Below are 24,020 nucleotides of genomic sequence, written 5' to 3'. Positions count from 1 at the left end.
GCGTTATTACCGCCTAGCTTGCCTTGAACACGGCTTTTTAGGAAGGGTCGGACTTGACAAGTCATTTAAAAAAAAAAAAAAAAAAAAAAAAAAAAGGGTTTGAGGATAAGCCTGAGAATGATCGGTTTTCTCTCTGCTCCATATAAGCAATATTCCAACATTGCTCACACGGCCGAGAGTCGGGGCAAACTGCTCGTATGTGTGTGTGACATGCACGAACAGTGCATGCATGCTATCGATCAATATACTTTGACTATAAACCTGTAGAGGGATTATTTATGCCTGTTATTTGTGTCCTCTTTTTAATAAGCAAAATATGATATCCTTGGAATGACGGATGGCAGCCAGCATGTGTGTGTGTGACATGCACGAACAGTGCGTGCATGCTATCGATCCATATACTTTGAATGTAAACCTGTACAGGGATTATTTATGCCTGTTATTTGTGTCCTCTTTTTAATAGGCAAAATATGCTATCCCTGGAATGACGGATGACAGCCAGCATGTGTGATTGTATGGTCATTTGTTTTGATGCTTCTGCGCATGCGGGTGGTCTTGCTCAGCGCATGTCGGACTGCGAATTAGTGCGCATGCATAATACTTGAATGGTCTCAATGGACAAAGGCAGTCTGAACGGGCACGCCAAAAAAACAGATATGACAAAAAATCGGATTCTTGCATTAAGACCTGTAGTATGAACGTAGCCATAGGCTTGTTGCTGTTAAAAAGAGGACACAAATAACAGGCATATATAATCCCTGTTTAGGCTTATATTCAAAGTATATGGATCGATAGCATGCACGCACTGTTCGTGCATGTCACACACACATACGGGCAGTTTGCCCCGACTCGCGGCCGTGTAAGCAATGTTGAAATATTGCTTATATGGAGCAGAGAGAAAACCCCTCCTAAAAAGCCGTGTTCAAGGCAAGCTAGGCGCTAATAACGCACAGCTGCATCGCTACCGTAGCTACCGCACCGTCTCTCGCTTTTTGATGACGTAATTGCTGCATTAAATCCGATTTGCGGGACTGGACAGTACAGACCGCCGCGACAGTCTGGAAAAATGTGGCCCAGATCGAATTTAGACCACATACGAAAGTGACCCAGATCGGATTTGAAATGGTCCCGTTCTATGCGACTTGTCACGTTCAGACAGTCAAGTTAATGCCTCACTCGAGTCGGAAAAACACGAAAAAATCGGATTCGTGCATTAAGACCTGTAGTATGAACATAGCCTTAGTTCGGACGCTCAGTTGCCTTGACATTTTTCCGAGTAAGGTCAACGACGACATGCATCAAGAGAGACAATAGCTAATTAATATGGTCACCCTGTGGTCTGGGGTGTGAATTGAAACCTGTCAAAATGACGGATGGACTTCAGTTTTTTCCGTCACCGTTTTAAAAAACCGGTCAACGACGGAAAATATTCGGTTAACGCGACCCCTGCTCATACCGTATACAACCGTGTACATAATGAAAAATCCCATATGATACAAGCGACCCCAAACTTTTAAACCGTAGTGTATATTATATATATGTATATATACAGTATATAATATAGATAGATACAGTGGTACCTCAACCTACGAACGCATCAGCATGCAATCCTTTCGACATCTGACGTAAAATTTGACAACGATTTATGACAACATTGCAATTTTTTTCTTGCAAGAGGGCAGCTCAGCGGATTTTGTTGTGAGAGAAATGAAAATGGGTCCCAAGAAGTTTAGTGCAGGTGGTAAAAAAAGGAAAAAGGTGATGGTTCCTATCAAAATTGAGAGGGAAATGATAGAAAAATATGAGCGTTGTGTGTACGTCAGTGAACTGGCTCAACAATACGGCCGGAATATGTCTACGATCTCAATGGTCCTTTTAGCAGATGGAGGCCATCAAAATAGTCAAAGCAACCAAGGGGACGACTATTCTCTATAAGCGTCGTAGCCTTTTGCTGATATGGATTAAGGCTAAAAAGACCTCCACCCGCCGTCTCCTCCGACCTCTGTTCGCCAGTCTCTATATGTTATGGTTGTAGCGCAGAGCAACGACGTCAGTCTGAGGCGGTGTGTCAAAATTCGCAGCCAAACTGTGATAATTTATTGACATTCCAGCAGAAATGTTACACACAACTCAATCAGCATGGACACAGGCAAAAACTAACAACCGCCGGCTTTTTACTTAACCAAAAACATTACCCCCGGAACATCATAACCGTAACTATAGTTCTGCGGGATATTTATGTAAATAACAATACAAGGTGACAATAAAGATGCTTATTTATTTTTTGATTTATCATTATTATTTTAATTATTATTAGGGATATCCCTGATCCACTCACGTGATTGGAAATCAAGCCGATCGCACCATTTTTCAGAGGATCGTTGGAATCGGGTGAAAAGGATCTGGGTTTAATTTTAATATATAAATGGAAGAAAACAGTCAGGTGACTTGAAAATCTGTGGCCTATACTACGAAGCCAGTTTTCTGGCTTAGCAGGGTAACTTCGAGAGTAACTTCATCACGTGCGACCTAAGTTCGCAGCTACAGTGCCTTGCAAAAGTATTCGGCCACCTTGAACCTTGCAACCTTTCGCCACATTTCAGGCTTCAAACATAAAGATATAAAATTTTAATTTTTTGTCAAGAATCAACAACAAGTGGGACACAATCGTGAAGTGGAACAAAATTTATTGGATAATTTAAACTTTTTTAACAAATAAAAAACTGAAAAGTGGGGCGTGCAATATTATTCGGCCCCCTTGTGTTAATACTTTGTAGCGCCACCTTTTGCTCCAATTACAGCTGCAAGTCGCTTGGGGTATGTTTCTATCAGTTTTGCACATCGAGAGACTGACATTATTGCCCATTCTTCCTTGCAAAACAGCTCGAGCTCAGTGAGGTTGGATGAAGAGTGTTTGTGAACAGCAGTCTTCTCAGGTCTTGTGCAGATACCAACAGGTTTTCTTCCAGAATGTTCCTGTATTTGGCTGCATCCATCTTCCCGTCAGTTTTAACCATCTTCCCTGCCCCTGCTGAAGAAAAGCAGGCCCAAACCATGATGCTGCCACCACCATGTTTGACAGTGGGGATGGTGTGTTCAGGGTGATGAGCTGTGTTGCTTTTACGCCAAACATATCGTTTTGCATTGTGGCCAAAAAGTTCAATTTTGGTTTCATCTGACCAGAGCACCTTTTTCCACATGTTTGGTGTGTCTCCCAGGTGGCTTGTGGCAAACTTTAAACGAGACTTTTTATGGATATCTTTGAGAAATGGCTTTTTTCTTGCCACTCTTCCATAAAGGCCAGATTTGTGCAGTGTACAACTGATTGTTGTCCTATGGACAGACTCTCCCACCTCAGCTGTAGATCTCTGCAGTTCATCCAGAGTGATCATGGGCCTCTTGGCTGCATCTCTGATCAGTTTTCTCCTTGTTTGAGAAGAAAGTTTGGAAGGACGGCCGGGTCTTGGTAGATTTGCAGTGGTCTGATGCTCCTTCCATTTCAATATGATGGCTTGCACAGTGCTCCTTGAGATGTTTAAAGCTTGCGAAATCTTTTTGTATCCAAATCCGGCTTTAAACTTCTCCACAACAGTATCTCGGACCTGCCTGGTGTGTTCCTTGGTTTTCATAATGCTCTCTGCACGTTAAACAGAACCCTGAGACTATCACAGAGCAGGTGCATTTATACAAAGACTTGATTACACACAGGTGGATTCTATTTATCATCATCAGTCATTTAGGACAACATTGGATCATTCAGAGATCCTCACTGAACTTCTGGAGTGAGTTTGCTGCACTGAAAGTAAAGGGGCCGAATAATATTGCACGCCCCACTTTTCAGTTTTTTATTTGTTAAAAAAGTTTAAATTATCCAATAAATGTTGTTCCACTTCACGATTGTGTCCCACTTGTTGTTGATTCTTGACAAAAAAATTAAATTTCATATCTTTATGTTTGAAGCCTGAAATGTGGCGAAAGGTTGCAAGATTCAAGGGGGCCGAATACTTTTGCAAGGCACTGTAAGCGAGACTACGAAAGGTGGATATGTTGGAACCGAGAAGTGTTGCCATGGCAACACACGCCACACGCCAAACCTGGTCGTCTCAGAGTTAGATCTTGCTTAACCCCAGAATTCTAATTAACCACGCTATAATTAAACAGCACTCCTCCGCGGAAGTGTCCTCCTGACAATGACAGCGTACCTGGACGACCCATACGACATTGGCGCGCGGATTGTGAGGGGCTCTCTTCGGAGTGCACGGGTTTTTGGAGACCGCCAGAATCCGCTGGTGTACCCGGAAGATGTTCTCCATGAAAGATGTAGATTTTCAGCTGAGGGAATTCTTTACCTGTGCCAACTGATCGAGGCGGACGTCACTATAATGTAACCCGCCGAAGTCAGGCCCTCACAAACGGGCAGATTGTGTGCCTCTCCATGCGCTCTTTCGCCAGGGACAATATATACATTCCAATGGTGATGCTGAATATCTGCGTGAGAACACTGTATGCCGTGCGATTCGAAGTGGTGTATGGAAACGCTTCAAATTGATCGTTGAAATTGCTGAATGTAAACGAATGCGGAGCTTTGCTCTCATATACAAGAAATATATTTAACGGACTTTTCCAGCTTTATTTCGTTGTGTAAATGAGTAATGATGAATAATGAATAATAATCATAGAAATATGTAGACTATTTAAACATTGAGAAAACTTGCGTTTTTTTCTGCCAACTCGAAGAGATTAAATTAAATGTCAAATCCACTGATAGGACAGATGCACAAATATAAAAGATATAAATGTTTATTGAATACTCATCTTACAGTCTTGTTTAACTGTGAAAATTCGTTACAAAAGACGGGCTTTAATTCACGCAACAACGCATGGCATCCCCGCATTTCCTTCTTCTCCTGAGTCCTCACAAAGATAACATAAAATTTTGGAGGGGGGGGGGGGTTGGGTCGGGCTCGGGCCAGCAAATCAAGTTAATTGATCGGGCTCGGGTTGGGTCGGGCTTGATTTTTTAGGCCCAAACTAAGGGGGGAAAAAAAGGACATACGTATTCATACAGTCAATGGGACTAAACATACAATTATCCTGCTTCATGTGGTGATGCGCGATAAATTATTTCTTACTGTTAACGTACCAAATCTTATTTTATTGTCCTGACAGCAGGCTTTATTTCTTTGCATGGACATAAGTAAACTGGCATATTGACGCATTCACAAATCACACGATCTGTAAATTCGCTGTCAACAGACCCGTCGCGCTCTACTCGCTGAAACGGTGATCGATTTCACGGTGAGGGTGGATTTTAATTCCTCATAACTCCGCATGATCATCGCGCATTCCTCCTCCGTGAAGTAAGGTGCCCGTGCCATCGTCACAAGTAGTGTTTGACTCTGGTCTCCGCCCCCTTTTATGTGAACGCGCAGTAACTCTGACTGGGTTGACACAGGTTCGACTAATCAACCTCATAATCAGCGTCGTAGCACCGACTGACCACAAACTAGACAACCAGGTTTTGTCAACTCTGGTTACCCGCTGGTAAACTGGATTACTTCTGGGGAGGTTGAACTCAGTTCGTAGTATAGGCCACTGCTCTGAGACCCCCAATTTGGCCAAATTTCAAAATTGGCCTATATGAATGTGTGATACATCATTGGAAAGCTTAAAATCTCAATTTTCTGGGGGAAGAAAATTTTTGAACAAGAGGGCATTTAAAAAAAAAATTAAACAGCAAAACCCTAACTGGAGGTGAGAGCATGCAAGAGCAGAATTAAAGACGCCATAATTTTAACGAGATATTATTGCATACCTTGTTTCGATCCAAAAACTCCATGTAGCATGTATTATCGAGTGTCAAGATACAGATGTGAATGGCCACAGCTGGATTTTTGGGGGGATTTTATGGGTGAAACGTGATAATATAACAAGTGGCTATGCAAAAATCGCAGACATCAAGGAGTGGTCGAGATTTTCTTTTTCATATATTTAACCTTTTAAACGTTTTTTCCCCCAATGTTTTCTTTGTTTGGATCAATTATTTATCATCTAACATATCGGAGAAAATGCGACAGTAACAAAAAAATACAATTAAGCGATAGTTATGGGGTAGATATCCGTGACTTTTTTACAGACGCCATTTTTTTCATTATGACGTAATTTGTTTATAAATTAAAAATATGTGAGTGAATAATTTTTTAAAGTCGTTTTTTTTTTTTTTAAACGAAATATTAGACATCAAATAATGATTCTAAGCTAAACATGACAAACATTTTGAATAAAAAATATAATTAATTACCTTCCTTTTATGGCTGGGTTGAAACAAAAGCGGTTGTGCGACGTCTGTAAATGGGGGTTTCCAGGGTAAAAGGCACAAATTAAAAATATTTTGGGGGCTTAATGCGCCATGAATCTGCTATGGCAGCATATTGACATATTGTTCTATCAAACACAAGAGTTGTCTTGGCTTAAAATACAGCAGTTTCTTTTATAGAGGAGTGCAAGATCAGAAACTGCTTTTTCAGTCTTCTCTGTATTGTCCTCCATATATATATAATATATATGTATATACAGTGGGGAGAACAAGTATTTGATACACTGCCAATGGGAAAACCCATATATATATATATATATAATATATATATGTCTGTGAAGGTCCGAAAAGTTAAGGCTAGATATTCAAACGAGCTGACATGGTGTCAAATGCAGCTCAAGAAGCCACTGTGGAACCCCACCTGTCTTTGTTTCATTTTTGAGGGACAAGGCCTGCCCCTCTGTTGCTAGGTTTTCCCACGCACTCGTAATTGTTGGAGGCAGTCAGCTAAGACCACCAGTCAAGCGTGGACTGCTGAGAGACAAAGAGCACTGGGTGGAAAGAATACTGATATGTAGAGAAAAGCAGACACTGATCGGCAGCATGCATAGGTTTTAACACTAGATTTGAATGCCTTTCGATGGGCTAACAACCTAGGGTGTAAAATATTTTGAAGACAGATAAAGGTAATGTATTTTCCATCACATGACCGAACTGAACTCTGGGGAAAAAATGTTGACCCCAAATTTGCCCAAATCTGTGCACAAATTGCTGGATTTCCAGGACTCTTATCATCATTCTTGCAACTTGCTGTGCTTACCAGATTTATTATTTTGTTCAGACCACTGAAAATACCAGTCTTGTAATCTACTACGGTACTATCATTTAGAGATTAGTATTCTCTGCCAAAGTACATTGTGAGACGTGTTTATAATATCAATGATATCATTGAGGCAGGAAATTATTGGAACCTTGAAGGACCAGCAGCCACATTTAGTTTTGACAGTGTATTGAGTTTAACCAGACAAATGCGGGGTTTGCTATTGGCTGGTGCCCAGAATTTGGACCTTACCCCGTTATTTTTCTGCACTCACGTCATTCTTAGTACAAGGCCTTGGGAACATCCCTTAGGACTAGGTTATTAAGTTAAGTCATTCGGTGTGCAACTTCAGTAAAGGGGTTTTGCCTAGCTCAAAACAAGTCTTTGTTTATGCTATTTATTCAATGAATACTATTTTCTGTTTGTACACAGTAGATTTAAATTCTCCACAACAAACCTAAAAACATTTTTTTCCCTTGTTTGATACATTTTTGCATATGACAGTTACAGGGCAGTCATTTTACTACTCTGTTTTATGTCGTGGGTGGTCTCAGTCCTCGGTTTGCTTGTCCAGGGAAAGGCGAGGTTCACACGAGACTCCTAGTCAGTTACTCTCTGCAGCAGGCAGATTTTGCACTCATGTGTAAACCATAATCAGGCCAGTTTGAGAAAGATGTAACAGCTAGTTAACTAGCTGCGTCAGTTCTGGCCTCCCTGTCTTTCTTAGCTTATTGTCATTGACACAATGATACAGACTTGAAGAGCTTCTGAAATGTACTCTAAATCCATGTTTTTAGTAGCCCTCTAGAGACCTCAACATGTGCATTAGACTGTCATTTAAGAAAATGGTTTTAACGTTTTTTGAGGCAAAGCACCCATTTTCAGATTTTCTTCGAAAAAAAAAATGTCATTGGTTAAACTTTGCAGAGTTGTAAAACCGGCAGCAAACATTTTATCCTGTTAGAGAGAAAACAAGATGGCAGATAGCGCCAAAATTCGCGTTTAAAATTTAGACGAGAGTTTGCCAGAGAGAGAAAGAGCTCTGAGGGGACTACTCTGAATGGCCCGGGGTGATGTTCGAGTACATAGGGGGGTCATTCGTGGTTTGTTTCGCTGTCAATCACTCACATTCTGATTCCTTTTGTTGTCTCTTAGCTCAATGCCTCACAGCAACCTGTGGCTGTCCTTGGTCTTTGTGTTACAGTGTGGGAACTTTGCTGTGCTGGTGGATCTTCACGTCCTGCCCCTGGGCAGCCAAGAGGACGCCAGCTGGTTTACTACAAGCCACATCGAGGTAGAGACACAATGAGAAGGGTGTGCGTGTGATTAAGCGTGTGAGTGAATATTTAGATTCAGTATGGCTTGGGGCCTTTAAAAAAACTGCAGCATGGGGGTTTATGTTTTCAATTTGGGGGGCATTATTGGCTGTCCAATGTCACAAGTGCAATGACAACATACAGTTTAATGAAAAGTCCTTGTTACGTAGGAAGTAACAACTCTGATTCGTGGTGCTGTGGATGTAAGAGTTCAGCAGTATATGGAGTCCATTCAAAACGGAAGACAGCCAAAACACAAAAAGGAGCTAGTACCTGCTGCAGCTTTTATTGTGAAAGGTAATCATTTTTCGACAGACATTTCAATGGTAAAATACTTATTGTTTTTTGTTTGTTTGCCATGTCAGTGTTTTTGTTTGACAGCCATCATAGAAACAAATAAAAAAAATAATAATTATGAGTGTGTGTATGTGGAAGATGCTGTCAGGTTTGATTTACTGTACTAGTATATATTTATCAAAATCAGTTGCCAACCACCACACATACAAGTATAACTGTATATTTGATCTACTACCTTCTGAGGAGCCCACCAATCTCACAGCTGCATGTCAAACTGCAGATTGGGTTTTCACAGGTAGCAGTTAAGGGGAGTTTCACCGAGCTCACTCAGCAGGCCAACACCAATTGTGAGAGTGGGATTATAGAGCAGCAAGCACCATAAAGTTGCTCTGTGGCCACAGCACAGCCTCTCATGCGACTTTCATCCTTGACTGTTTTTTCCTAAATATGAAAGTAGTAAACACAAACTTAACTGAAGTTTCACGATCAAAACAATTTTGTTTTAAAATGCCATTAAATAAGATAAATCTTGAAAAACTCAGATAAAAGCTAGGAGGTCAAATCCTCATCGTGCATGACATCACATGAAATGTAGTCTCATTCAACTAGAAGGTGGTAACGTGTTCGCGCAAACAAATGCCAAATTTAATAGAACAGGTTGAAGCACTTTCACCAGGTTTGGCTAAAAGGACACCAGGACAAAGCTCTGGCAGGGTTCCACACTAACTCTTTTACTAGGAATATATTAGTCTTTAACGTGAAATCGTAGCTGCAAATAATGTAAATTGATTTGCGGAGTAAATATTTCCATTTCTACTCAATTTCACTTTCGTTGAATTTAGTGCTGCAACGATGAATCGACTAACTCAAGTAATTCGATTAGAAACAAGCTTCGAATCAAATTTTGCTGTGTCGAATATTTGTTGAATTAGAGTGGCGTTGTAAAGTTTTCTTTTGAAAATGTTTCCATTTAGTTTTATTGATTTGGGTGGATACCCTGCCCTCTAGTGGCAACAGTGAATATGACATAAGTGATTTAACATGGATGAATCCAGCTGCTCCCTGTTAAGACCAACATAAAGTAAGTTTTTGTTTGAGCTAATGTTTTTTTTGTTTTTGTTTTTTTATGCATTCGTGATTTAGTTTATAGGTATATTCAGCCATTTCATGTAGGAATACGTGTTGGAACGATTTGTTAAGTGCATTGGAAAAAAAAAAGTTAGCATTTTGTAGCATTTAAGCTAGCGGACATTTCAATGCAGTTCCCATCTTAGCAAGCCTTTGTTTTGCATCTCCTAAAATGTATTCTTCAGCGCATTAAATGTTCCTAATCTGATTACTCGATTATTCGAACTAACTAGTACATTTTTTCCCCCATTGTTTCATGCTTAAACTCTAAATGAGAGTGTGACATGGTTGAAGTTTGGTATCTATGTGGTTTATGATTTGATTGCAACTGCTTTTGTAAATTATGTGAATGAGCAGATTTCAGATTGTGATGGTGTGATGTCATACTCCATCTCATATGTATGCAAGTACCAGTTCACTTTATGCTTCCTTAGTTTAAATTCAAATATTAACCCTTTATAGGGTTAATTATAGTTATTGTTATAGGGCAAATGACTATTTCTGTCATTAAAAAAAGAAGAAGAAAAAAAACTGAACTCCATTAGGACGTGTGTGGCTTTCCTGACCCAAGATAAGAAGTCCATGTATGTGGAAGCCAGGTCTCAATTATGAAATTATATATATATATATTTATTAAAAATCATCATTGTATGTTATTATACTATTTTATGCATATTTTTTATGAATGAATACAATTGTAAATTCATAAAATAATAATTAAAACAAATTTGATCAAATTAAAATCAATAAAACCAGAAATAAACTCTGGTAATTGTTTCAAATTAAAAAAATCTTGGAAGTCAATCAGTGCAACAATCAATTGGATTTGCCTTTGGAGGTCCCGCTGTAAGGCAACATACAGTACATTAATTAAATAGGCAATGGATTATAATGATTGTAATGTGCTTATGTAACTTTAGGTGTGCTCTCCAGAACAATTATGAATCCAAGGGACAGTGCTCATGAGTTGACAAGTTGCAGTATATCCCCCTCCGGGCAAGGTGTGAACAGAAGCACAGTGTAAGGTTACTGAAACTCATATCCCTCATGACTTACTAGGAGAGAGATCTTTAACGATGAAGATCATAGGCAGAGGTCCTGCAAACGAACAGGCACAAATACAGTAGCCATCGTGTGAACAAGGGAAGGAACAAAGTGTCAGCAGGGAAATATGTGTTAAAATGATTAAGCTTCTTCTAGCCATGCTAGAAAGAACGGAAGAATCTGCCTTCTCTCAGAAGTGCTTTCAATTCTGTGGCCGAAAGTGGAAACTAGTTTCTTAAATATCTGTTTCAGTACACAGCCTACTTAAAGTAAATTTATTTGAGAACGCAACTTACCTGACCTCAAACCTCCTAAAAAAAACAGAAATGCAAAAAACAAAACAAAACAAAAACAAACAGGTTTTACACATGCATTAGGCTACTGCATTACACTTACTGTATGTAACAAGCCATACACGAGAAACTGATTTTCATTCAAAATTGTATTTTAAAGTAAAATACATTAAGAAAATAAGTACAAATGACTTAAATTACGCATAGTAAAATGGAATGTATTTTGAAGATTACACAAACATTGACTTTTTTATATTATAAGGTAATGAGTAGCTTAACATAGGTAAATGAACAAAAATAAGTCCAAAGTGCACATAAACTATACTGCCAAATGTATCACATTTGAGACAAGCATGTGTGGACCTCATTGCAGTAAAAAAAAAAAAAAATAATAATAATAATTATAGTAATAATAAAAAAATATATCAGGCATGAAAATCTCTCACCTTTCGGCGAAATTCGCCGTTTTGAAGTCAAAAAGGGCGACCTACGTGAATTGCGTAGATCCGAGGAGAAATTCTTTTTGGGAGGGGGGGGGGTTGGGAGGTTTTATTTAATTATTATTATTATTATCATCATGTGATTAACTTAGTACGTAAACTGAGCACTTAAGAGCACAGTCAGCAAATCCTTCTAGATGCTTCGCTGACGAGAACCAATCATCGGCCCAAGCTGCGTTCCATTATTCCAAACGCGCGCACTCCTTACTGTACATGGAGTGCTCGGAGAGCCTTTGGTTGCATTGCAAAGCTGCGAAAACAAAAAGCAGGCCTTATCCACACCGGGGCAGACCAGAGCGCAGCATACACACTTGCCTGTATTTGCCAGCAGATTGAAGTTGGTGAGTAATGGTTTCAATCGTTTTCACATTTTGCGATATAAAAAAGTTACTGCCATTCGTTGCAGCTTGCGTTGAACACTGCCAGAGCTAGCCAAATCTCCCATGAAAAAAAATAGCTCCCGTTAAATTGGCGTCAAGCTTTTGTATTTAGCGGTTATACAAACGAAGAAACACACTGTTGAGTCAAATTAAGCGGCATGCTCTCGGATGGAGGGGGCGCCTCACATCGCTCCCGTCGTCCGCCGGAGACGCGTTATTGTCGGTTTGGATTTGAGCTGACGGCCGGTGTCGGCACAACACTGACGAGTGGTGGGAATGAGTCCTGCTTCTTAAAGCTTTTCAGAAATACAGGGATCCCTCGTTTTTCGCGGTTAATGGGGACCAGAACCCGCCGCAATAAGTGAAAACCGCGCCCCCCCCCCCCATTTTTTTGTGCATGTTCAATGCATTTATTCAGATTTTACATTGGAAAAAAGATACATATATATTACGTTTTTTCACTTTTTTCACCATAGTATCATTTATAAATGGTTTTCAAGCACTTCAAAATGTAAGAATTATGATGTTTTAAACATGTTACTGCCCCACCGAATTATTTTTAAACAAGAATAAAGTAGTAAGAAAATGCTTGGCTTTATTAAATACTTCATAGTGAGTCTACTCAAACCCTCTCAGGCTTTGGTAAACGGTGATTGACACATGTGCAAAGTTTTTCTTTTTATATATATTTTTTTGTTTGAAGCAACTTCTTTGATTGAATAATAAAGACACAAATGTCCTAGCCAAAATGTGGCCCAAATGCAAAACAACATTACTTCAATGGAAAAATTTGTTTCAATCAAGAAAAATAGTTTTCAAATGCTTTTTTGTCTCAAATTTATTTTTGCAATCAAAAACAATTTTTTTTTATTGAAGTGACTTTTTGGGGATTAAAAGTATATACTGTATTTTGATTGAAGCAACTTTGTTTTTGATAGAAGTAACTTTGTTTTTTGATTGAATAATAAAAACACAAATCTACCTCCATCGTTATTGAGAGAGAAAGAAATTAAGAAAGCTTTAAAACTAAAAGCCACCGGGGAGTCTGTTTTTTTAAATATTTATATTTCATTACATAGACATGCGTCGTAGGGAAGGGAGATTGAGGGATAAAAAAAGGAGGGATAAAAAAAGGAGTTAGATGAGGCTGCTAAAGGCAGTGAATACCTCATTAGCTGGGTGAATAGCAGACCTGGTAAGAACAAGTTTGCAAGGATAGTCGGGTATTAAATACAATTATAAACACAATTACAATGTTATTTTTCTATAAGATTTTTATGTCATTGCTTTATTAATTATTAGGTGCTAGAGTTGTTAAGTATGGATAATGAAAAAATAGTTTTAAGAAAACTGTGCTGTTGGTGGCTCAGTGACCATCTGATGTGGTTTGTTCTCAGATGAACAAGTTGAGGAAGGAAGTTTTGATGGAGAGGTTGAAGGAAGAAAAGAGGCGGACTGACTGAGTCACAGCCAGAAAGTGTTGATGACAGTTTTAATTTCTATTCACTGTTGCCCCCTCCCATTTAAAGTATGTCACAGTCGCAGCCAATTATTATCTAAAGCTGGTTAAAATTGAAGTTATGTTGTTTTAAGGTGTATTAAATACTTGTTCATGTGCCCCTTTTGATCTACCAGCACCCGCCCCTCCACCGGTCTCTGCATGGCCCTGCTGAAACACAGTGTGGGTCGACAGAGCTCAATGTTTTGTTGGGGTGTACAGTGTACTGGAACATATTTCCTCCACACCCTTCTCACCTTTTTAACCCCTGACCCATTTTCATGCCTGATATATATATTCAAAACCTTATTGTGTTCAATCCCACTTCAGTTATATTTGTTTTACCACAAGAACTGCATGCAATGCTTAATGTATCATTGATGATACAAATTAGAGAACATATGTATACAAATTTATGAAAAAAAAAGTTTTTTTTATTACGTTTAAGGACCACATAAAGCTTTTAAATTGAAAAAAATCAAATTATCTGTTCATTCATCTGGCATTATAGGATTAACATGATGTTCTGAACCTCCCTATCAGAGAAAATATAATAAGTCTCTACCACTCTTTCCTTTCTTTTATAGATCTGATCAATTTTCAGTTGCATTGCCATTTTTTATTGCAATAATTCAACAAGCTTATTCTTTTTTTTTTGTCCCAGAAAACATGTGTATTTGAACCAATCAGAGCTAACTATCCATGCTGATCGCATGTCAGTATGTCAGCCAATTGAGCCGGCAACTGGAGTCCCAGCCAGGGAGGGTGGTTAGCTGAGCGCATGCACAACATCGACACGACTTATCAGACACATGCTGGGAGAACTCCGTGCTGTCCGTGGCATAAAGAGATTGTAGATATCGGTGGAAATGGATGACGCTACCCAAACAATTTTATAATGCTTGCTGTTAACACTTGTGTATGTAAATCTGACAATAGTAGATTGTTTTACTCTTGGAGATACCTGTGTGGCAGCCAGGCAGGTTGTTTTTAGCATGGGGTTTTGTCAGTTGTTGTCATATTTTTGGGATCAAAGCACCGTTCCGGCGCCAAATTTCTTGCCGGTACGCGTTCCGGCCCGTTCGGCTGTTCGGTGGATACTATGCTAAAAGCCACGCATGGACATTGTTGTATCTTTTGATGTACAGAAAATCAGTTCTGTAGAATTACACTGCAGAGTTGCCAACAATAGGCAGCTGGAGGTTGGCAATTAAGGAGGGTTGCTGTTCTGGTAGTATTTAAGCTTACGTCTATAAGGACAGTGTACCAACTTCAGCTGCTGGCACTTCAAATAAGCCATCAACAGCCTTTAACATTCAAAAAAGTTCTAGTGCCAGTGTTTCTGAGTTTTGGTATTAGGACAGATTTCCATGAAAAAGCAAACATTTTGATGGTTTTAAGTAGAGATTCAACCAAATTTCCATTAAGCCTTTCTGGATTGAGCAAAAATCTTCCAAAAGAATTGCCTTCTCTTTTTGACAATTGTGTTGAAAATGGACAACAGGTCAACAATCAATGACTAATTTCATCCCACATTTAGGATATTTTCTTTTTCTTGGATTTTGCTGTAAAAGTAGACAATGAAATTGTGTGTGATGAGATCCCTTCCATGTATTCGGAGAGCATTACCCATCTTTTTTCATCAGGCTACTTGACCCCATGATTAGCTCATAGTGATGTGATTTATTTATGTTTTTAGAGAGCTGAACAGGGGGAGCTTTTCCCACCAAAAGGCTTGGCTCTGCAAGCAGAATGGACATGCAAGACTCTTATAAGGTTAGGAAAATGAGATCCTGGGAGAGGCTGACGATCTCCTTGGTTCACCATAGGGAACAAAATATTTCATTGAGAAATTGCACATTAAAAATTTGTGTATCTCTGTATCTCTAGCATTACTGTTCTGTTATCTGATATGATATGTAAGGAAGGGCGTTAGTGATTATTAACTGTGACGGTGAGAGTTTCACGGCCAGCCTTGTGTGGATGCCAGACTACCAAGTCCATTCAAACATCTTAACATTAGTTATGTCAGCTATCATTTTTGAAGGCCTGCCAAACAAAGATTTCATTGATATCTACCTTGCCAGGTTGATTTAGTCTATTTCAATACAAGCTCTCTATGTACATGTAAACCTGCCTTTGAGAACAGTCCTAGCAGCGTTAAGAGTGGTGCGACGAGACTCTTGGTGGTACTTACAGAAGAGTTCATTTCATCCCATGGCAGAGCTGGGCACTTCTTCCTCTTCCTGCACAGGTGCCAGGGCTTAGGACACCTGCCAGTCTCTTTCCCCATGGTCACTACAGGCTAGAAAGGCATTTTCCCAGGCTCCCCAGATGAATGGTCACTAATAGCCGTGGGAGAGGGCTTTGCGAGTGCTGCTCAGTGTACCACTGACTCCTCTTGGCAGCCCTATGAAGGGGGCTTAAGGCAGCCTGACCATGGTCACTGTAGGAAAAGCACAAGTGTTGTAGGATTTCTTTACTCCTGAAAAATGTGTTACAAATGACCATTTCGCCCACACTGAAGGCAGCGGATGTGTCGTTATCATTTGTCAAATTTTAAAAAGATATACTGCAATATTCAGTAATCCATGTTCTTTCTTTGTCGAGTACTGTTTTCTAAAGAATTGAGACTCAGCACTTCTCCCTTTGCCATCACAACTACTTACTATTTATGTGAGTGGCTGTAATGTGAGGGACTGATCCGTAAATAGAGAGGCATGCCAGTGGCAGTTCTACCTGCCCTGCTGTATGTTACTAGGCGCATGGCAGCCTGGGATTAAGGCAAGGGTGAAACAGAGACCTGTGACAGGAACAAAGGAATTCCAAGGCCTGGGCTCAAAATGGATCTTGGTCAGCGTAGGCGCTGCAGCTAGCGTTCCCTCCTTCCTTCTCACCCTCCTGTCTCTGGCCCCTGCTGGGCAACCCTCTTCCTCACAATGCTATGTGGTTTTGATGTGGCTCTTTAAGCTCGCCTGTATGTGCACTATTTCCAATTGGACGGTCAGACTCCTCTGTTGACCACTCCCCTTTAAAAATTAAGATGCACAATTCACTTTTTTTTGTGACTTGCACTTCTCTCGCTAGTCAGTATTTCCAAGTTCCTCTCTTGTTCTTACTTGAAATTTTCTCACTTTTTCTTCTTAACCTCGTCCTCAGGGTCAGCTGCACTCTCTTAGCACATAACCACAATCCCTACCATAGCTGTCACACTACACTCTTTTCCCATATAATTAGGGCTTGATCCTTAGCACGAATCACATTCATGTGACCGGTCACCACAAACTATCTGGGTGTATTGCACACGCTGTCTTGAACTAAAGTTAAGTGTTTTCTTGTTTTCCTTCTCCGTCCATTACTAAAGGTCTGGAGAAATATCCCTCTGTCATGTGCTCCCTGCAGCCCCGTGACTTTGTTTTTGGACAGGTGTCACTTCAGGGCAGCGTGCCAAATTTGCGCTAATTTCCACAAGACAATACTGAAGAAACAGCATAATTGAAAATATTTAAACTAGAGCTGCAACGATTAATCGATTAACTCGAGTATTTGATTAGAAAAAAATATTTGAATTAAATTTTGCTGATTCGAGTATTCGTCTAATTAAAGTGATGTTGTAATGGTTTATTTTGAAAGTGCTTGCATTTAGTTTTATTGATTAGGGTGGATACACTGCCTTCTATTCAGCCTCAATTCGCATGGCTGAATCCATGTGCTCCCTGTTAAGACCAACATAAGCAAAATTTTGTTTGAGGATTTTTTTTTTTTTTAATGCATTCGTAATTTATTTTATAGGTATATTTAGCCTATTTTTGTGGGAATATGTGTCTGAACCATTTGTTAAGAGCCTTGTAAAAAAGTTTTAGCATTTTATAGCATTTGAACTAGCGGACCTTTGCGATGTAAGTTAGCCAATTGTTCTTTTGTTGTACATAGATCCTCATTTATTTATCTTTTTTATACCGTTTGAGGCTCAGCTCAGTTAATTTTTCATGTTCCTTATCCGATTACTCGATTATTCGAACTAATGGTTTATCGATTAATCGACTACTAAAATAATCGATAGCTGCAGGCCTAATTTAAACCAAATACTGAAATTATTACAACATTTTATGTTCATGTGTTCTTTGCAAAGACTATTTAATGATTTTAAGATCAAACATATGAAGATGCAAAATAGTTTGGCAGATTTTCAACAGTGCTTCAAAGAGTCCGATGGTGATGGTTTTCATGTAATCTGTTACACTCCAGGTAGGCATGTGCCGCTATGAGATTTTGACGGTACGATAACTGTGAGCAAGAATACCGCGGTTTCACGGTATTGCAATTATAGCTCCAAAATTTTGAGATGTATGGGTTTAAAAAAAAAAAAAAAAAAAAAAAAAAAAAATTCCCATTGAACAGGATTTTTTCCAAAACATATTTGCAAATTGGAACATGAATATAATGTGAAAATAAAAAAATTAACAAAAAATAACAAATATTTTATATAAAATTAAAATAAATAGAACCTAGACTATACCCACAGCCACAGCTCAAGTTGCTCAATATTAGAGTAAGAACAAAATAATTGCTGTAAAAAAGTAAAAACACTTCTAAATGAAATTAAAAATATACTGTATGACTTTTTTTGAGGGGGGGAAGCACAAGTGAAGTTTCGCCATTTTCAGCCACTGTGTCAACTCTAGTCTACATGATGCCATGCCTTTGTGTTAAAAAGAACAAAGAATTCATAAGTTAATAAGTTAGTTAAAAATGTATAAGTTAGTTTTATAAATTAGTTAAAATGTAAATATTGTTGAGGAAAGGTTTCATCTAAAAAAAAAAAAAAAAAGTGAGGAGGGAGACCTCCTTTCACAATTAGCGATCTTTGACGCGGTCCTTTTTCTTTCCCCCTTGGTTCAAGCATGTTTCTCACTCAGCGTCTGTGAGACATAAAACCTCAACAAAGCTGCTCTCCCAGCTTAGCCTAGGCTAACATTCGTCTTTGTAAGTTTTAGTTAGTTTGTATATTGAATTTGAAAGGAAAATGTGTGTTTTGTTTTTGGCGAACTTTTTAATGCTGCTACTGCTATCCTGTTGAACCTAATCACACGTGGAAAAATCGAATTGTACAACGTTTTAAATGTATTCATTTGTATATTTCACCACGATTTGAGAGCTCAATAAATTGAAGAAAAGTACGCCTTGTGTTTAGAAGGTTTGTTTTTGGGTTTGCTGGCTGTTTAGCAGTATAGCGTCACTGACACTCACGTCAACAAACGGGAAGGGTGAGCGCTGCCGCACCAAGCCACTTCGGCTGCATTTTAGCACATGAAAAATAGCGAATACCGTACTAAGGTATGACGGAAAATTTTAGTGGTTTTGAAACCGCGACGTTTTCACACCACTGTAAACCGTGAAACCGGTAACAGGCACATGTCTAACTCCAGATGAGGTTAACTCTAAAGCTAAACATACTGAACGAAGAAAATGACACATATTGTGACTAAAATACAAAACGTGTCATTTTTTGAGCGCCTGCTAACTTTATGCTAACATATGATGGTAGACGCCATCGTACATAAACGGTCAGGTCATAAACAACAATATTTAAACCAATTGAAAAAAAAATCTTAAAAATAATGGAGATCGGACAAAATGGGGGTTGGGATGGGTTAGGGATTGTGATTCTTTTTTTTTTTTTTTTAGTCTAGATTGCCTGGCCGTGCTTCAATTAAAGGCAACTCCTGTTTGACACTGGTGCCCAGTCCATGAAAACCCATGAAACTTAAGTATCTCAATACTATGAACTATTGTTACCCAAACTCATCATGTAGAATTTGTGAAATCGTTTCATGCTACTTTGGTCATATGCTCCATTATAGGCTGGCCTGAGCTACCATGCTGGGGCGTATTTTGTAACTGCGTCTATGGGGTCACCCAAATGTTAAATTGAGCGCTCATGTGCAAATATTGATTCAGGTGGTCGTTGTGCAGGATGATAAGGCAGAGTGCTCTGCTACAGCACAGTTGCACACAGAGGGTGATGTCCTTCCAGGAAAGCCCCCACTTACATGTGGGTAACTTCCTCATGTTCTCTCATCCTTCCCTCTGTCATTTCTCACTCGTTGTAAGCTCCAACTCTCCACCCACACTTCAGGGCTGAGGGAGGGGGTCCACTTCAAAGCTGCTGTGTCAAAAGAGCAGGATTCTTAAGCGCTGATGTCTGACTGTCTTGCTGATTCAACTCCTGTCCATAAAATCCACATGGTTTTGTTTGCTCAACATGTCATGGCATTAATCATATGTTCTGGAAACATTTCATTTTACTTCCATTTATATCGATTTGGGTGTTTTTTCTATTTGAAAAAAAAAATCACCCATTTGAAAAAAATTGTTTAGTTCCAATCATATTCAAGAATTGGTTCGAACGATCATTCTTTTGCAAGTAATATTTAAATTTGAGCCAATTTGCAAGTAATATTTAATCTAAAGAGCCACTTCTGCATTTAAATGATATATAGAATGTTTGTCAGCCAGATTTAACTCAACGCCCTACGTCACATGTACATTAATTAGGTGAAAGAAACTCACGGCCAGATCAAAGGCCAACAAAGTTAAAGCACCATGCCATTTTCTGCCTAGCACCCACATTGCTGTTGCTATCATCTCACTGTTCATGGGTGTGTTGATCTTAAAATAATGTTTGGACAGACACATTGCATTGGTGGTGCAATTGTATCTTGCAGCATTGCAAAATATTTATGCCATTGACCCCCCCAAATTTGCCAACAGTCACTAGCGCAGGAGGCCAAATAGTGCTATTTAAAGGGTGCTTATATGTTGATCATAAGACGTGTGTAAAAAATGATCACTCATGCCGATTGTGCAGCATACATAAGTTGAAGCAGATGGCAAACGGACAACTAAAAAGAACCTTAGAAAAAAACACACACACACACAGTGTTAAGATTATACTACACAAGACTCACAGAAAGGGTTGTTGCTGCAACAGGATCTGGCAGAAAGGAGGGTGGTGACATATAGGCTGTGGGGTTACTGTGTTCAAATACATCAGGATATGAATGATGCAAAGTAAGTTTGATCCCATTGCAAGTTTTTGATAGAGTGCAAGTGTCTCTGTCTTATGTCCGTTTTATTATATTGCCCTAATCAGTCTATTTGCCTCTGGGTTTGTTGACTTTCCTTTCCTTTCATTGTTCTTCAAGGAAGTGGTGAAAGCTGCAGGGATGTGTGCTTGCTGGGTTGTACAGCATATGTACTTCAAGTACAATTTCCAAACCTTGGCCCCAGTGCACTTTCTGTATTTGTCCTGTGGTATGTTACACCATGACAGAACTACCACATATCTAAAAACATGGAACAATGTATTGCTTATAGTTTAATTAACCCGGCATAATGTTGTTATGTACAGGGTTTCAGAAAAATTAAACAACACTATCGTCTCTTGATTCATTTACAAATGAAAAGTCTATGCTTTGCAATTGTGTATTCTTCAGAACAGTTGCCACAGAATGGGACCCCACATTGTCAATAGGAGGCACCAGAATAATATCTGTGGGAGAGAAACATGAATGTAAGCTTTGCATGAGAGAACGCAGGCAGAGGGCCAAGAGCAACTCTGATGTGCAGAACGTTATGAAGTTAGAAACAGCTGATGTGTCGGGCCACGGTGGTTCAATGGTTCCCAACTCTGTGTCCAGACATCCCCGTCAAGCTTGTCCTGGGAATTGGCAAACTCAACCCACCAGGGAACGTGATGAGAATATTTGTAGAACTAAACATAAAACTAATGGATTAAATTAAAGCTTCTACAAACATAGGAAGTCATGAATTTGCAAGGAAACTTGCTTACCAAACATTCCAATTGCCTCCAAGGGTAGGGAAAACTACTACAAAATCATCAGACTTCAGCCTTAGAAATGAACTAAGACTAATGATAGCTAAGGCTTCCAAGATTACCACTTGGTTAAATCCCATTTACCTTTATATTATGGGCAACTATGCCATCTATCATATATTATGTGTGAGATCATGCTATTTCCTTTTGCCACTCCTAGGAAAATGAATCCAAAGCTGTCATTTCGTTATATTATTGTAGCCTCCACCTTTAATCTACCGTACTTTTCTTTGGGTACAATAACATTGCTATTGGTATTCCATAATGTCATTTTAAGGATTGATGTATTGAAAACAGAAAATAAAGCATGGCTCAGTCAACTTACTGAAATGTTTAGTTCTCCAACCCATCCAAATTTCTCTAGACTATTTGTCATTAAAATGGTGTTTTCCATCCATCCAGTTTAAGTGCTGGTTCCTTGTCATTACATCACAAAACACATATACTGTACATGCAATTTTTTTTCTGTCACGTTTTCATAAATTTCAGGGGAATTTCATCTTAATAGAGCCAAGAAGTCCTCCTGCTTTTGGAGGCTGATAATTCTCAACTGAGCTGTCCAAATTGAGTTTGGCTCTAGGCGTGAGTTGTACTAAAAACTTTGAAGGCATCAGAAACATTCCAGTGAGCAATAATCTGACGTGTTCAAGGCTGTCACATAGGGAAAACAAAACATATTGACGGCAAATTTTCCTTTCTGTTTGATGGATGGTGTAATTATTATTAATTTTCTTTTGAAAACAATGTAATTCATCACTGTATAGCAGGGGTCCCAAAACACCGGGCTGCAGTGGGTGCAGGATTTCTTTCCAACAAAACAGGACAACTTTACACCAATCTGGTGTCTCACAAGTGTAATCAGTTGATTGTAGTCAGGTCAAGCTTGTGTAAGCAAAAACCTCATTGGTTAAACGGTCTTTGCTCGATCGGTCGGAACAAAAACCAGGATCCACAGCGGCCCTTGAGGACCGGTTTGGAAACCCCTGCTGTATAGCAACAAGTTACTATCAGTTAACTCTTGAAGTTGGGACATTTGAAAGTTTAGCGCTCACTCATTATAGGAGTATAAAATAATTTTGACGAAATTATTTATTTATTTATTAAGTGTTGTGATTTTTCCTTTCAAATGAGATTCAGCAAGGAAAAAAGCCATTTAGAATTAATAAAAAATAAAATGTACATGGTTAAAATGTCAATGTTGTTTTTTTTGTAACATTGTTTACTACTTAGAGACGGGCCCAAAACTCATGAATGAAAAAAAGCAAAAAGCAGCCATTTATCACTCCACTGAAGACTTAACCATAAACCTGTGGCAATTCTGTGGTATGCGATCTGGGTAATTGCACACAATTACCTAAAGAATAACAATATTTTTCTTTCATTTTTTTTTTTTTTTTTTTGGTTAGATGATAATTAGAGGTTTTGTACTGCAATTGAGCTCAAATGACAGAGAAACGTTCTTATTATTCTTTGGTGTGCTATTGTGTTAAGCAGCTTTATGCTAAATATTGCTACAGCCATTTTTGGACAGTGGATTAGTTGCTTTCCTTATGGTAAAGGCTTATCATCTTAATTGTATTTTATGGTTGGGGGAAAGAAAATGTTCTGCTTTTTCACTAGGAAAAAGGTTAACTCACTTCAGCGCTTTGTCTTTTCAATGAAATGAGCTAGTTTACTCTGATATCCTGAACCATTGAACAGTTTACAAAGATGACTGAATAACATATTAGCTGGACCAATGCTTTTAGTCAACAAATTCCTACCAGATTAGGCAACATGCCATTGTGTCAACCCAGTGCATCTTGCATACCATGAGAAACATTCCATTAAAGCAGAGCTGAGGCCTTGGGAAAGGTTTCTTTGCTTACAGCGCATATAGTGAGGCAAATTTACATCACAACGAAAGCTTTCAGTAATTATTAGAGAATGTTAGCCATTAAATAGGAAAAAAGTGATAAATAAAGATAGGAAGGGGCCGTGAGTCAAAAGTATTATAGTAAACCACAACAAATGCACACGTATGCGTTTATATCGGAAATGTGAACATTGTTTACGGCCAGTCTTTAGGAAATGCGGTTTGATTCAGAAAAAAAGCAATTGCAATCAAATCACAAACCACCTATGACCAGGGGTGAAAGTGGGCCGGAACAGTCCAAAACACCATTCCGGTAAAGGATTCAGGGCCGGAACGGGGCAGAACGGTGCTTTGATCCCGAAAATATGACAGCAACTATCAAAACCCAATGTTAAAAAAAAAAGCCAGGCTGCCACACACACACACATCTCATCACCAATAAGAAAACAATCAACCAACGTCAGATTTACATACACAAGTGTTAACAACAAGCATAATAGAGTGCTTATTTAGTGTAATCCATTCCCACCGATATTTATTGTTTATTTGTTCCACGGCAGTGTATCTGAGTCTCATGAGTCTCGTCAGTATGCACATACGCGCAGCAAACTACCCCGGACTCAGTTGTCCGTTCAATTGGCTGACATACTGACATGTGATTAGCATTGATGGT

General features: G+C 39.0%; 1 protein-coding gene across 2 annotated transcripts in view; it reads left to right on the top strand.

The window, feature by feature from the left end:
- slx4ip (SLX4 interacting protein) overlaps positions 1–24,020 on the top strand; it is a 57,386-nt gene that overhangs the window by 17,545 nt on the left and 15,821 nt on the right. For both annotated transcript variants that reach the window (XM_057848321.1, XM_057848319.1), the window contains exons 3-4: positions 8,341–8,430; positions 8,623–8,749. In XM_057848321.1, the coding sequence (XP_057704304.1) occupies positions 8,341–8,430; positions 8,623–8,749 (217 nt within the window). The remainder of the gene's footprint in view (positions 1–8,340; positions 8,431–8,622; positions 8,750–24,020) is intronic.

Source organism: Corythoichthys intestinalis, chromosome 10 (genome assembly GCF_030265065.1).
Source record: "Corythoichthys intestinalis isolate RoL2023-P3 chromosome 10, ASM3026506v1, whole genome shotgun sequence".
NCBI classification, from domain to species: domain Eukaryota; kingdom Metazoa; phylum Chordata; class Actinopteri; order Syngnathiformes; family Syngnathidae; genus Corythoichthys; species Corythoichthys intestinalis.
The sequence above is the reverse complement of the archived record's forward strand: the minus strand, read 5'-3'. Positions and strand labels throughout refer to the sequence as shown.